Source organism: Rhinolophus ferrumequinum, chromosome 3 (genome assembly GCF_004115265.2).
Source record: "Rhinolophus ferrumequinum isolate MPI-CBG mRhiFer1 chromosome 3, mRhiFer1_v1.p, whole genome shotgun sequence".
Lineage (NCBI taxonomy): Eukaryota > Metazoa > Chordata > Mammalia > Chiroptera > Rhinolophidae > Rhinolophus > Rhinolophus ferrumequinum.
Genome location: NC_046286.1, coordinates 42,117,399 through 42,133,414, shown reverse-complemented (window position 1 = coordinate 42,133,414; position 16,016 = coordinate 42,117,399). Strand labels below are relative to the sequence as shown.

Below are 16,016 nucleotides of genomic sequence, written 5' to 3'. Positions count from 1 at the left end.
AAACTAGTGTAATAGCTACCTTCAGTTTGCATTTATCCTACAGATACTTGGTCATGATTGAAGGTGATGTTAAATTGTAACAAATACATTTTGGCTCATTTGACTAAGCTGAAAAATAAAATAAAATCACATTCTCAATATTGTTTGATGAGATCAGGCTGCTTCTATTATTGAAGCATATTTGATTTTTGTGTAACTAGACAGTAAAATACAAACTGTAAAACTTTGTGGACCTATTTGGATGTTTTTATCTGACCCTAACCATAGTAAGATTTCATTTTCCAAAGACTATCACCACCTCAGGTCTTTATGAAGTTCTTTTGGAAGTTGTAGGTACTGGTAAATATTGCCATTTTAGGGGATATTTTGTAAATTACATTAATTTTTCTTGTTGGTGTAAAGCAACCAAATTTTAGTAGATGCACATTTTAGTAAATTTAATTTAAATAATGCATATAATATTTGGCATCATGTGCAGTAATAATGAACATGTTTAAAAGGATACTAAGTGTGTTTAAAATTCCTACCTTTGGACCCATAATGGGGAGAGCATTGCTTTCGTCATAATAAATTAATCTCAGCACAAGCAAGTGAGTGTGTGTGTCCTATTTTTTTGTATCTTAGAAGTGGGAAAACAGATAATTTCTTACTATAAATGCTTGACGTGAAATTTTTACTTTTTGGGAAACATGGAATTACTGCTAGGGTTTTATTAGAATTAATAGCCCTAATAGAAATTAATTATCAACATACATTTGAAAGCTCATCAGTATTGTATGATCATATGACTTTAATAGTTTCCATGTGGAATATTAGCTATAGTACAAGCAGTTTTTGCAACCCATATTACCCTTTTCTTGTTAATTAAATCTAGGGGGCATATTTATAGTCTGTTTTCATACACATGCAAACACGCATGCACACAAACACTGAGAGATTTATAGAAGCTTTGAAATTCACAGTTCAATAATGAAAATCATAATTTGACTTAAATATTACTTATTACTATTATTTGCTATCATGGGTGAGCACGTAATAAATATATTAAAACATTTAATCTTCATAATAACAAAAGTTTATCTACATCTCAACACGATATAGATTTCCTTGTTAATTTTGTTATACTTCTGTTTCCTCAATTACAGTGAATATTTTCTAGTAATTTCTATAATGCAAAAACATCTCTGATTATGTACTACTTATATATGAACTGTGCTGCTGTAGGTTTTTTGTATAGTTTAATTCTTTACAAAAAGTGGTAGTTTCGAGAAATATTTAATAATATTTAATAATATTTAATAATGTCCCCATCATCCTAAATGAAATGAAGGGACTTCAATTTATAGTAGAGAAAAATTTACATAAAACAAGGAATAAGTAAACATAAGTTATAGTTCATCTAGAAAATTAAGATTTTGGAGACTAAAACCTGTGTTTTCCAGGAGTGGAAAAAGTTTTTCAGTTTCAATTATCCACCAGTATACTTAATTATTGCAATGTGTACTAGAAGAGGGGAGGGTCCCGCAAACACCAGGAGAAGAGAGCAGCCAAGTCTATCTGGCTTCTGATGATTCACTTTGGTTTCTAATTAATATTTTTAGGAAGTGTGACTATGGAGTAATGCATGTATTGACCCAGGTACTATTGAAGAATTATTGGAAGGACCTTCTGTTCCTTAGGATTTGGAACCTGGCCATCTAACAGCAGAATATACCCTAGCCTCAAGTCAACATAGATCCTTTTTTGCCTCTATTTATTAGGTATACATTCTCATGTTTCAAATCTGTTTTTAATGTCAAGTAACCATGTCCTGTAATTTTCTAATGTTGTTATGAAATAGGTAAGATTTGGTTAGGAAGAGTCTTGATTATCTTTCCACATTTCCCCGAAAATAAGACCTAGCCGGACCATCAGCTCTAATGCGTCTTTTGGAGGAAAAATTAATATTAATAGAAGACCCGGTCTTATATTATTATAATAGAAGACCCGGTCTTATAATATAATACTGGGTCTTCTATTAATATTAATTTTTCCTCCAAAAGACGCATTAGAGCTGATGGTCCAGCTAGGTCTTATTTTCGGGGAAACGGCAGTATACCTGTAGAGGGTTCTACATAGTATTGGGTTTGCAAAATGCACAATTAAATGAATGTGATTTTTTTTTTATGCCAAATTCATGTCTCTCAGTTTTTTAAATGTCTTCTAGAACTTTTGGTTTACTAAGTTCTCATTTGTTTTTAAGACTTTGAAAAAAATGTCTTTCCAATGAGTCTGGTAAATTTTTTTATGATAAAATTTCCAGTAATAGTCATGAATTCAAATATCAGCGCTGAGGTGTATTATGTGGCTGAGAGTAAAAGAATGTCATTAGAAATACTAAATGTTTAACCTGAAGTCATGGTATGGTTAAGAATAACCCCTCCTAGCTTTTTATTTAGGTTGCCAACTGTAATCTCACTGTTGAACACTAAGAAAGTATGAACCTCCCAATGGAATGCTGACCTTAGAAGGGCTGAAGAGTTTTGATGATGTATAATATGTCACATTTGTCTTTAAAATAATTCTCTGTGTTATTACATAATGCTTTTAAATGTTAAGATTATGTTTTAAATTTTAAAATATCTGATAATGTGAAACTTATGAAGAAGAAAATGGTTTAGGTTAGGGTTTCTTTTTTCTAACCCCTAAACTTGCATTCATTCTTTGACTGTTTTGTATGTATGTTCTACATCACATTATAGCTGTTATAAAAGCCTCCACTCATTACGGACTGCAGTAGTAAATCAAATAATAAAGATCAATAAAGTTTGGTTAACTACAGTTTCTTCAGAATTGACATTTATAGTATAGTGAAATCAACCAAAGCAGATGAAATGGTAAATCTGCTAAGAAATAAGTAGTTTGTGAAAATTGTGTAGAGCTGACTTAAGGTAAGTATCTTGACCTCCCTTGTTCTCAATTTTCCCATCTGTGAAATTAGAAACCTGGTCTAGAGAAACATTAAGGTCCCTTGCAGCTCAAAAGTTCCACGATGATAGTAGATAATACAGTCATCCCTCAGTATCCACAACACATTGGTTACAGGACCCCCTCGGATACCAAAATCTGCAAATGTTCAAGTCCCTTATACAAAATGGGGAGTATTTGCGTATAACCGACGCACATCCTCCTGTATACTTTAAAATCATCTCTAGATTACATATAATACCCAATGCAATGTAAATGCTATGTGAATAGTTGTTTTTTAGGGAATAATGACAAGAAAAAAGTCTGTACATGTTCAGTACAGATGTAACCATGGTAGGCCTAACTACATAGTACATATCAGCAACAACGTAACATTTCTTTTCTAATATTTTTGACCCGTGGTTGGTTGAATCCATGGATGTGGAATCTGCTGATACAGAGGGATGACTATGCGTTTACTTTTCTAATACAAATGGTCCAGAAAGCTAAGATATCTTCAGTTAGTGCCTCACCCTGCTTGGACATTGGTGTGGTTGAATGTTTCAGCTTTATCTCTTTATTTCTTCAAATGCTGACACATAATGGACATGGATAGACCTTTTGGGAGAGGGTGAGTAAAGATTTATTTTAAACTTTTGTTTTGAGAGACTTCCATATCTTAATAACTGTCCTCATTTTGATCATTTGGAGCCTGGTATATCTTTTGTCCTTTCCTTTTCTTCTATTTTTCTCCATCTCTGGTGCAACACAGATTCTTTGGCTACACTTTCCTCTGTTCCCTCTGAAGCTCAGATTTCAGATCCATTTGCACCAGAACCTACTCCTCCTACTACAACTGCTGAAATTGCAACTGCTTCAGCTTCTGCCTCAACTACTACAACTGTTACTGCTGTCACTGCTGAAGTGGATCTCTTTGGAGGTTAGTTAGTCACATCACTGTTCTTTAATTTTCCTTCCATGATTGCTAAAATTACCTTAGAGTTAAGGTGTTCAGAAAATTGTACGTGTGTATATTCCAGCATGTCACAGCGTTTAAGTACTTTGTAAATGTTTATTCATGTACATATATCTTCACTTAATTTTAGTGGTTTTAGAGCAGAGGTTGCACTGCTTTAGATCCATTTAATTTTCCATTTCTGAAAAGGTGGGATTTAAATTGCTGCTAGAACTCTTGTCCCATACATGATCCTATCCTCAGTATCCATATGAATGGTACCAGACTCTCTATCATATTTAGGTTTGGCTTTTTGGAGGGATTGAAACTCACAGAAAGAAAAACATTTGGGGAATATGGGACGGGAAATCCTGCCCTGAGTTATTTCTTAAGATTTAGGACAAAAAATCGTCTGAGAGTATTTCAGATTTTGAGGTCTCTGAAGAGAGTTCAGGTATGCCCATTTTTACAACTTTAAGCTTATTCTGTTTAAGCAAAATCTTGGATCATCTTTGGATTTGAGACTTTGAAAGCTTATTCAAATCAGCATTTAAAATAGATTGAAAACAGGTTTAGGTCAGACTTTGAAATGACTGTCTGAAAATACGCTTTCCATGCAAATATACATTCTAACTCAGAGTTGATTTACAGCTGTGGGCTTGAGTCAGCTATCCTAGACTCTGCCAGTATAGTGTTCCTGGATCTGATGAGCCATCTGAAGCCAGGTTCTTTACGTGTTCCCTTGTGAGTGGTGCAATGTGCAAACCTGGAGAAGTGCTTGTATCAAATCCGTCGAGTAGTGTTCTTTCTATTCATCATAGTTTTGTGTTTCTTCTTACAATATAACATCATTCCCAGGGCATTTTGAGAATATGGTAATGAAATTGGAGGAAGCAAATGTGGAGAGGACAGGAGAGATTTGGCAGGCTCTGGTGGAGTTAATATATGACGTACACTCCTGGGAGCATACACTTACACACTGTCACATACCATTGTGCTACATGCCGTACCCCAGGCTTGGAAGTTTGCCAGAATTGCCTAAGACAAGGAGCACTCAACTAGACACAGCATCACAGCCACTGTTTCATGCAAGGAATTTGCTGCTGCCTTGCTGCCAGGAATTTGCAAGGCCATTTCTACTACAGGAGAAACATGTTGTTGTTTTTTTTTAAATAAAGAAAGGGGACTTGGTTTGCAGACTCTCGAATAATTTATTATAAAGCATTACCCACTGGAGAAAGTTAGTTTTTCAGTTATTTCTCTATAAATTTTGAGACCAAAAAATAAAGTTTTAGCTTAAATTTATAAAATCAGCTTCTTCACACCTTCTTTCCCCTTTCCTCAGTAAAGGGGGTAAGGTACCTCTCCCCCTTGTTGGTGTTGGGTATGGGTGGTTTCTCATAGGCTCATGTTGACAGAAAAACTTCAAGAAAAATATTGAGAGAATGGAGAACAATTTTGTGCTTAAATATTTCTATACCTTTTGCTATTTAGATTTTTGTTTTTCCAGTCTATTTGTAAGGACCTTCATTGCCTCTAAGAAATCAATCAACTCCATTGCTTCCCTCATGGCTCTTTAGAATAATAAAGCTTAAGATATTTCTTTGAAATACTCTTTATGTCATTGTGCTGTTTGTATTGTTCATTTATTACTGCGTTGACTACATCCGTCAAGTAGAGAAGTATGTATGTTTGGAAATATTTTCATGATGGCATTCTTTCTACCCTAAAATGCAAATTTAAAGGACTAGTATTGCAGGAAATCATATAACTTAATGCCTAAGAATGGGGCTCTCCTTGTGATTTTACCTACATCCTTTCTAGTCATCTGGCTGGAGGTTGAGTACATCTGCAAATCTCATCACAGTTATTTTTATTGACCTGTATAGTTCTGTAAACGGTCTCCTGGCTTCTGACAGCTGTAAAATCTCTATGTTTTATGTTTCAGGAGACTGTCTATGTGTGTCACTGTCAGTTTTGCAGTTTTAGGTGACATTCCCTAATTTTTTTCATGGACATTATGTATGGCCATTTAAAAAAAAATTATCTCTATAATGGGCAAGTGGTAGAACTCTGGAATAATGAGGGCACCAGTTATTTTGTTTACAAAACTTTAAAACATGCTCTTTTGAGATTTTATGTAACATGTACAGCAGTTTTAAGTAGATTTCTTCAGAAATAAGTTTAAGGAATTTTAATTTCTGAAAAAATGGCTAATTGTTTAATTCCATGGATATGAAATATTAAAACATTAAAATTTTATGTATTTAAATTTTATATTTTCATTACAAATTTAAAAAATAGGAAATGTCTGTTATTTTTAAATATTCAGATTATACCCACATGACATTTTAGTTACTTAGTGTAAGTTATTAAAATGTTTTTTCAGAAATGTTATATTTACTAAATGTTTTATTTTTTAAAGAACATTTAAATAAAATCTGCTTTCTGTGGTTATATGTAATAGGACTACAAGGCAATGTTATGTTTAAAAATTTTAGTAAAACTTACAGATATAAAATAAGAGACAACATCCTTAAAAACATTTCTATTTTTTATTTATGAAAATCTTACCAACAGCATCGCATTAGGTTGTAACAACACAGGGTTTTCCTAAGCACTAGAATGCTAAATTGATCCTAATTCCTTTGCACAAGCCCCAGGATACCCTTTCAATCAACTGTCAATTTGTGAGCAAGCCTTCATAAGAATGATAGTCTGAACACAAAACCAAGTGGCTGGGAAACCAAGAAACTTACCTCACAAGCCTGACTTCCTTTGTGCATGTTGGTTAACAAACTGACTGTAGAAGAAAAGGAACTGGAATGGTGAATCTTGGGTTGTTGAGAACTCTTGGGTTCATAACTTTTGTGCTGAGTATGTGATTTAAAGATGACTTATATGGCTGGAGAAGATGGGAAGAGTAGTTCAGGCTGGGGAAAATGACAGCTATTAGAAATATTTAGAGAGCTAGTCACATGATAAAAAGTTTGAGAGAAAATTCTTCCTAGTTTGCTAGAAGGAAAAGAAGACTAGTCTGCATCAGTGTTAGAGAGACTATTTTGCTGGGTAAGGCCTTGACTGAGTTCATAATTATAGAACAGCAGGGATATGCATTTCCAGGAAATAACACTTGTTGAAATTAGCAGAATGTAGAAATGAACTACAAATGGGTAACAAGGGAAGGAGAACTGGATTGGAAATAGGTTTAGTTTTCAAAACTGGAAGGATAATGTTGCCATTGATACTGAAAGAAGGCTAGATATAAAAAAAGGTCCACATTTTATGTCCCTCAGTTCTGGGCGCTGACTGAGCTCAGCTGGATGGTTCTCGTTCAGGATCACTTCTGTGGCCATATTCAGACAGTGGCTGGGACTGCAGTCATTTGCAGTCTTGCTCATTCGTAGCTCCCCTCCTGGACTGGCAATACTTAACAGCCTGGGGCTAGAGTAACTGGGCTCCTATCCTAAAAGAAGTTTTGATGGGAGTGAAAGAGTTGCGTTTATAATATTCAGTTGTAAGTAACAGAAGGAGCATTAAAAGGAGATGTCTTGCTGACAGGAAAACAAACAAAAACCACCTCTCTATAAATATAAGAGCTATAAATATAAGTCTCACCTGCTTACAAGTAAGTGATAATTAAAGAGACCAGGAAGTCAGCCCATGAATATTTATTTGACCCCTAGCACTGATTTAACTGGTGCTTATTCCATCTTACATGGAGGAAATAGTATAGTAGAATGTGGCATAGTTCATAGCATCATGGTGTGGTGGGTAAACACACAAACCTCAGTCAGACAATTTACAGCCAAATCCATGTTCTGCCCTTTGCTGGCTGTGTGACCTTGGTCCATTCACTCAGACTCTCCAGGCTTTCACTCCCTTATCTACTAATTGGAGATCGTAGAACCTACATCACAAAATATGTAGGAATTAAATTTAATAATGAATATAAAATACACAGTGACTGGCACATAAATACTAAATGATAATATTACTGTTTCTACTATTTCCAATATTATTAGCCTCAGTTCCAGGTTTTATTAGAATAAAAAGAAAGAAAATAGACCTGACTCACAGCAAAATATTTTGAGCCCTCCCAACCGCCTCTTAGACTTTTCTTGTGTTCTGCCCCAGCTCTTAGGGTTTTCATGTTGCTCTGAGTCCTCTATTATAGTGCCTTTAACATGGATCTGGGGAAGGAGGCGTGCCCTATCCCCTGATGTATTGTTCATACTCCAGTATTGTTACTGGGCTTCTTCCCTAACTGACCTCTACTCAGAACATATATTCACTTCGTGTAGCTGAGAGAAGCAATCAGATCAAATAAATCTGTAAGATATGAATAATTGATTGTCCCTTCTAGAGATATTTGTGTTTTTGTGAAGGACCTTTAAAGACATTACTAAAGTGTGTTTCATATTCAGATCAGTTTGGAACATACTTAGTTAAACTGAGAAACAGGTGTTTTGACTGTCGGGCTTCCTACAGCCTAATATACTATGTAAATGTCCGAGAAAGGAGATATATACTGTGTAGGATTTCCCAAGCATAATTGATAAGTTGGTTTAGTGACCAGATGAACACGTTCCAAGGAACTCTGGTAGATATTATGGAAGGCAGTATTTTAGAATGGGAAGTTTAGCAGGTAAACGGCAGGTTCTAGGTGAGTTTTGGTCCCCTCTTTCCAGGAGTTTCTTCTCCTAAGCAAGTCATACTTATGATGGCTTCATTCATTTTGTACTTTGGAACTGTAGAGTTGCTTTGAAAACTCCAGGATTTTTTTTTTAACCATAATTAACATGGTTTATTGGTAGAAACACATTGTGAACCATTTATACACTTCAGTCATTTATAAATTTGGGTTGCCTGTATTTTAATGGATTTCCTACTCTAAACAGTAATAACACATATTCTTAAAACATGAAACTATATTTTAATCTGTTGAAAATAGATCATTTTCCAAATAGCTAGAGCAATACAGTATTTTAAAAGAACAATAAATTTAAGTCAAAATAATGGCATTATGGTGTCATCCCCTAATTTTATTATCTCTTTATTTCTTTAAAGCAACTCCTTGGTTGTGTCTGCAAATGCTTTTCAAGGATAATAAAGATTTAACTTTTATGAATACTTAGTAAACCTTTCATATTAACCGTATAATTTTGCCTGTACTAGACGATAAAAATTTTTAAACTAGAGTTGTTTATTTACATTACCATCATATATTTCATTTTATTGGCATTAAAGAAGACATCCATGTTTTCTAGAAACCACTAGTCAAAGACTTCATAGTAACATAGTGAATTAGTATTACCTGGACATCAAAGTTTAATTAATGTCTTAAATTACATAATAAAGTTATTTTTGTGTTTTAATTTTCATATCCATTAATTTCTAATGACACATAAAACATGCTTCTCAGAGCCCTTATACAATGAGACTCTTGTTACCTTTTGAGTTCTATAGGCCTCACACTATCAGCACTGTACCACGTGCATGTAATTAACATGAAGGGGCACAAAGAATTGTTGTTTTGTGATTGCCAACAATGCATGGGCCATAAAAATGCATTTTAAGAAATTCATGTTGTATAAGGGAGCCTTTTTCACAATTTAACTTCGTTCTTTTACTATATTTTCTTCTCTTTTTATTCCTTTAATTTCTACTGTTTTAAAAAAACTGCACCCAAGATGCCTTTGCAGCTTCTCCTGGGGAGGCCCCTGCAGCATCCGAAGGGGCCGCCGCACCAGCTACCCCAACCCCTGTAGCAGCAGCACTTGATGCATGTTCAGGAAATGGTGGGTTTAAAGTCATGAGCCCGTCTCTTGTTTTTCCGTCCTAATGTGAAACTCCCGTAGTAGATGTGGCCATGTGTTCTTCTGATTTTAATTTCTTCTGAGTATAAAGTATCATTCATCGTAACTGAATAAATAATGCTGACACTTAAAACATTAAGACAATGAAGTGCATACTTAATCAAAATTGACAATTTCTCAAGATTGACAATTTTTGTCAGTGCAAGTATGCTCACTTAATGTTTTTTTCTCTAATGCTATATTGTACTCTTTTGTAACACAGAGTTCAATTATATAGGCATGTTTTAATGAATTTTCAAAGCTACCAGATTGTCACATTAAGTAAGGAATAGAAGAACAATCTCCGATGCTAGACTATAGGTGAATCTTATAGTACTTTGAAGTGTTTCAGTTTCTTAACTCGTGGTACCTGCTAAATTTTTTTTCTTTACAAAAACATCCTAATCACTGACCCTCTGCTAATAGGAAAGTAGTTCAATGCAAGCAGCCTAATGCCTAACTAGTGTGTAAATACCTGTGTCAGGTGTCTCTTACCCATGGTTATGACGCCTCTCTCTTGTCTCTTTCCTTATCAATGCCGTATGTGTCTCCACTTTCCTTTCCAAAGACCCCTTTGCTCCGTCTGAAGGTAGTGCAGAGGCTGCACCTGAGCTGGACCTCTTTGCAATGAAGCCACCTGAGACCAGTGTTCCTGTAGTTACCCCTACAGCTAGCACAGCCCCTCCGGTTCCCGTCACTGCTCCTTCTCCTGCTCCCGCCGTTGCAGCTGCCACTGCTGCCACTACCGCTGCTACCACTGCCGCCGCCACCACTGCCACCACCTCTGCCACCACTACCACCACCACCGCTCCTCCTGCTCTAGATATCTTTGGTGGTAATTTTTGTTGTTGTTGTTGTTGTTGTTGTTGTTGAACTCTTTCCATCTGGTGGATCGAATTCTGCTACTTGAGATATACTGCATCCACAACTATTACTGCATGAGCACTGTGTAATGGTTCCCTGGAAACCATTTGCTACTTATTTCAGAATTCTCTAGAGTGCTAATTCAGAACTGGAAAGTGATAACTTTCAGGCTGGTTTATCAAACTGAGTAAAGGCATGTCTGTTCTTGGTCTTAGATTTATTTGAGTCTGCTCCTGAAGTCGCTGCAGCGCCTAAGCCAGATGCTGCTCCTAGCATAGACCTGTTTGGTACAGGTAAAACAAAGCAACTCTTTTCTTGCATTAGTTTTCCTAGATGTTTTCATGGTTAAGCTCTTTGTACTCACCTGTGATAATGCACTTGTTAGCTATTTGACTTTGATTTCAGCTTTCTACTTACTTCTGCTTGGTTTTGATTTTTCTTTTGGAAGATGCTTTCTCCTCTCCACCACAAGGGGCCTCTCCTGTGCCTGAGAGTTCTCTCACTGCTGACCTCTTATCCGGTGAGTCCTTTTGCCAAAGTCAAGCCTTCAGAGATGTCTTGTGGGGGTTATGTGTGGAGAGACCGATATGAACACATGCGGGTTTGTCTTGAGTTCCTTTATACTCAAAAGTCACTTTTTAAAATCTCATTCTTTGGCTCATGACCACTGATGGGGGTTAATGTTTCAAATCTAACACAATGAAAAGACAACACTTTTTTCACACTTAAACCCTCTGACCTCAATAAGTCAAATTTTATTTTACTCTGAAAAGTGTGTATTTTAAAATCCATTTGCTTTTCCTTAACTGTTAAGATTATCTGTAGTCTTACTGTCTGCTGTTAAACAGGAGATCTCAAAAAGCTATTTGTCCGACTTTGTGGTTTCATTTTTCCTTTGGGTGACATGCAATTTTTCCTGTTATGTGCTTCACTGCAGTGGATACATTTGCAGCACCATCTCCTGCAACCACTGCCTCTCCAGCAAAGGTGGATTCTTCAGGTGTGATAGACCTTTTTGGGGGTGCGTATCTCTCCTCCTTCAATACTTAAAGAATCTTTTTTTCCCTCAGAATAGTGATTAGATATTCTGTTTCATTATGTATTTTTTGACCAGTCTTTTCCATCTCTTAAATGTAAACCTGAGTTTTAAGATCTTTTCCACTTCTTTTCCATTATCATCTTCATCCTCATCAGTTCATCATAATTTTCAGCGTGTAGCCTAACAACACCGGATCATTGTGTTTTTAACTTTCTGTTCATCCTATCAGCTCATTGGAATTGTCTTCTACTGTTCTTCCTTGGTGATCCTGATCTGTTGGCTAAATCAATGTTTCTAAGTTCTTAAAAGTGATATAAAAATTAACTGGATAATTCAGATTTGAAAACAATAAGCCACGCAAACTGAAAGTATAAGTCTAGATGTCATGCATTATTCTGTAGAGTTTATGTTGAGTTTAATGTTTTAAAATCTTTACAGAGAATTGGAAGATGTTTCACTGACTTAAATGTATTCTCCTCTTCCTTTATATGTTATTTAAAGGCAGGGACATTCGTTGAATTAACTCTTGGATTGCTCCTTTATATGATACATTTAAAGTAGTCTGTTAGCCATAAATTTATAGGGAAAAGTACAGAATTGAAGTGCTTTCTTCATGAATATTCATAAATGTCTTTGCTATGGGCCAAAATACCATCTTTTGCAAGTTGAACCCACATTGAGTAGCTACTATACGTTGAAACATCATGGTATGTGCAGTGATGGTAGGGTATATGAGTGCAAAGATGTCATAGTCTCTGACATTCAGAGGCTCAAAAATTGTGGCAAATAAACACTGAGCCTTGATATATAGGTACAAGAGGGCTGTTGCTGCTGCTTGAATCGAGTTTGTTAAAAAAAAAAAAGTGTGTGTATTTTTTTTTTAAGTTTAATAGAGTTCCAAATGAGGAAATTCTATTTTATTACGTTTGGGCAAAATTTGAACACCTTGGTCCTATTTTGATAGATGACAGGATTTAGTCCAAAAGTTTTATTCTTAAAACAAAAAATTCTCTTACTCTTACAAAGGTGTTAATTCTTAAATATTCTAGAATTTTTTTGAGAGAGAATAAACTGGTCAGAGCATAATTCAATTCACTTCATCATTTCACATATCCACAGGAGAAAAGCTCACCATACAAAGCTCCACATCTATGCGTTTCTCTGCAAAACACTTAAATTATTTACTGTACTTACTGTTTACACTGTTTTACTTTTTTGCTGCATAATGGATAATGGGTAGATGCATTTGGAAGTAGTGCTTCTGAACCCCAACCTGCACCTCAGGCTGCTTCTAGTTCGTCAGCATCGGCAGACCTACTAGCTGGTAATTTATTAAATTAAAATAAAATGATACTGTGTGGAAGTTAAGTTTGGATATATTTTTTTATAAGTAACAGATATTATATAAATTTTAAGATGCATGTTTTCTTTGAGACTTGAAACTGGAAAAGAAAACATTATATAATAGAGGGTTGATTATTTCCCAGGATTTTATGATATTAGTCTTCAAATCACATTGGTATACAGGCCACCCATGGGTGGCTCCTAATCTGCCATACTTTCAGGGAGCACATTTCTTTTTGTTTATTAAAGAGATAATATGTTTGTATTAGCAGTTTTTTTATCTTGTGTTGCCTACGCCCATCTTTTTTTTTTCTTTTTAAGGAACTTATGGGAAAAAGTACTATGGTGTTTGACTATTGTTTCTATAATATATGAACCACACTAGGAGAAACTCTTGTGGATTTCTACCATTGGGTTGAAGCTACTGCCACATATGCCAAGCTGATCAGTTTTCTATCTGAAAACCCCTGGCGTGATCCCAGTTCCTCAGGACCATGTGGTGGAATAGATGGACACAAGATGCCTAGGATTATTACTTAGTGCCAGAATGGGATAGGTAGAATAAAGGGAAACATTTCAAGGACTCAAAGACAGTAATAGCCAACTGTCAGTCTTCCTTGGGAGCAAAGCAAAGTGTGCTTAATGATAACCAGTTAGAAATTATTATTTTTATAGGCAAAGCACTTGCCAATTGCAAGACTGCAATAGTGAGTTTCAGGTTCCGGTTGTCAGTCACATTCATAAGACACTGCTGGTTTCCCTCATTCTGACTTAGAAGGGTGCATAACAGAAAGCACAGCAGCAGCATCACAGATGCCTCATATATTCAGATGCATCTTCCGCTGTCCCTCCACCATCACCACAGTGGATGCATTTTGGTTATAAGGTTGGCAAGGGGCTGGTGAGAATATGGGTCCCATCAGCACAGGGAAGGCACCATGTCCAGAGTCTCTCGGCTTAAATTCCCTGCTAGCCATGTAACTCTTGATAGGTTTAGTGACTGGCTGTCAGTTTTTAGAGTAATGAACAATCCTGACACCAGGTATAGCAGGCTAAGGAACATTCATTTTTGGATCGGTAACGAATAAAGCCTCATTAAAGGGCCGTCATCAACCTTCAGAGTTGTAGGAAGACATTTGACATGAGGTCAGGTCTTAAGGGGATGAGGGGTTAATCATAGCCCTACTGTTGACCTTTCCTTCCATCAATAATTCAAACTGTCTATTTAACAATCTTCCCCAAGTGCGATAGCATTCTTTGTGTCTTTCCCATCCTCTCCCGGAAACATGATAGTCCTATTTGCTGAATCCATTTCATACCAGTGACTGCCAGCTGGCATTTTCCTTAATGATGATGATCCAGGGTTTCACTGTGGACTTTGGAAGTTGCAGATATGATAAGAGGCACTGCACTTAACCTAAGCCACAACCGATTGCTTGATGAAAAAAATACTAGCTTATTTGGCTTTTGTCCTGGCCCAAATAGTCTTCGTAATAGCTTCAAATTGTTCAAAGAAACTTTCAAGCTCTTACTAAACCAATAAACTTAACGCAGATTTTCAAGTGTAGCCATAGATTTTAATAGGTTGCAGAAATAGCATAGTTTAAATGGCTATTCAGGGGAAATGACCTTGTCAGTTTTAGAATGAGATTACTGATTATAAGCTTTTGCTTTGAAGTTATAATTAGGTTGAAATGGTATATGTAATCAAGTGTTCTGGCTTTTTGCAGAATTCCAAGAAGTATATATTTTCTCTCTGGGTATTCTCTCCAAGTCATTGAGATTACTGGTAGGAAGCAGATATTATCCATATCTCAAATGGAGTCTGCCTGGAAACTTGAGAGTTAAGTTTATAACAAATAAAGGAAAATATTATTTCACACAGAAAAAATTAAAGCTGTCAAACTCCTCTCATGATATGCCAGCTGAAAATACAGATATTTGAAAGATATAGACTGATACTGGATGACGGATGTAAAAATGGATGATTAAGGGAGATTAGGAGTGTTGAAGGATATGCCTAACTTGTGAGGTTGACACGAAGCAGGAAAACCATTTTCTTCCGTAACAGACACAACTATAGAGTGACTGTACCATAAATCTGTGCGGATGCAGGAATGTGTCACATCCTATCTTTAATTCCAAAGATAGGAAGGAGTATGAGCCAGCCTAATGAGGCCCTTTCAGTTTTGTATTCTCTGTTAACTACCTGACACAAATGACTTTTTAGCAGAGCCATAGAAATCCTTGAACTGATTTAAAATATTAAAATGTTCAGTGTTGAATTAATAAATAATAATTTTTACTAAATGGGAAGGCCTACAGATGACCAAAAATTTCATCCTCCCTCGGTGTGGGAAACAGCCTGAAACGTGTGAGACTAAAGGTTCTCAGGCTATTATTCCTAGAAATACTGACTAAGATTGATCTTGGTAAGTGGAATGCACCACTGAGAATAATTGAAATGACATCATCTTTAATACAATGGAGCAAATGTGGATGGAGAGAATGTGTGGGAGTTTATCTACCAATAGTTTCAAATTTTTACTCTCTTGACCCAAATGATATGATGTGTTATGGTGACTGCGAATGTCAGTTTTGCTATGTCTGTATTCATAAAACTTTATTAAGTGCGTAGGCTGTTCTCTTTTAGTGAGATACGTTAGTAAGACAAATCACCTGTAACAAAAGGCAGTGAGTCTGCAGATGGTTGAGCACCTGAAGATAGCTGGCAATTCAGTTGTAGTGTAGGACTATTCAAACATCCAAAAGCCTACTGATTATTACCTTACTTTCAATTCCGTGGAACAGCTTTCTTAGCATAATTTAGAACCACATATAAAGAAAAATTAGTGGTTTGGTTTTTCTTATTACCTACCTTTATTCTAGGGTTCTAAAACTTTCCACTGGACAGGAGTTGTTCCCCAAATTTCTTATTAATGTCTATATAATTTTCCTATTTAGCTCTTCATTTAGAGTACAGCAATAGATTTTTTTTCTTTAAGATAAT

At 35.8% G+C, this 16,016-nt stretch overlaps 1 protein-coding gene across 10 annotated transcripts in view; it reads left to right on the top strand.

The window, feature by feature from the left end:
* SNAP91 (synaptosome associated protein 91) overlaps positions 1 to 16,016 on the top strand; it is a 131,741-nt gene that overhangs the window by 87,918 nt on the left and 27,807 nt on the right. For 7 of the 10 annotated variants that reach the window (XM_033098619.1, XM_033098643.1, XM_033098612.1 and 4 more), the window contains 8 exons: positions 3,563 to 3,577; positions 3,719 to 3,886; positions 9,595 to 9,702; positions 10,328 to 10,594; positions 10,839 to 10,916; positions 11,072 to 11,143; positions 11,561 to 11,644; positions 12,903 to 12,986. In XM_033098619.1, coding sequence (XP_032954510.1) covers positions 3,563 to 3,577; positions 3,719 to 3,886; positions 9,595 to 9,702; positions 10,328 to 10,594; positions 10,839 to 10,916; positions 11,072 to 11,143; positions 11,561 to 11,644; positions 12,903 to 12,986 — 876 coding nt within the window. The remainder of the gene's footprint in view (positions 1 to 3,562; positions 3,578 to 3,718; positions 3,887 to 9,594; positions 9,703 to 10,327; positions 10,595 to 10,838; positions 10,917 to 11,071; positions 11,144 to 11,560; positions 11,645 to 12,902; positions 12,987 to 16,016) is intronic. The other 3 variants (XM_033098661.1, XM_033098654.1, XM_033098649.1) reach the window with 2 other exon arrangements.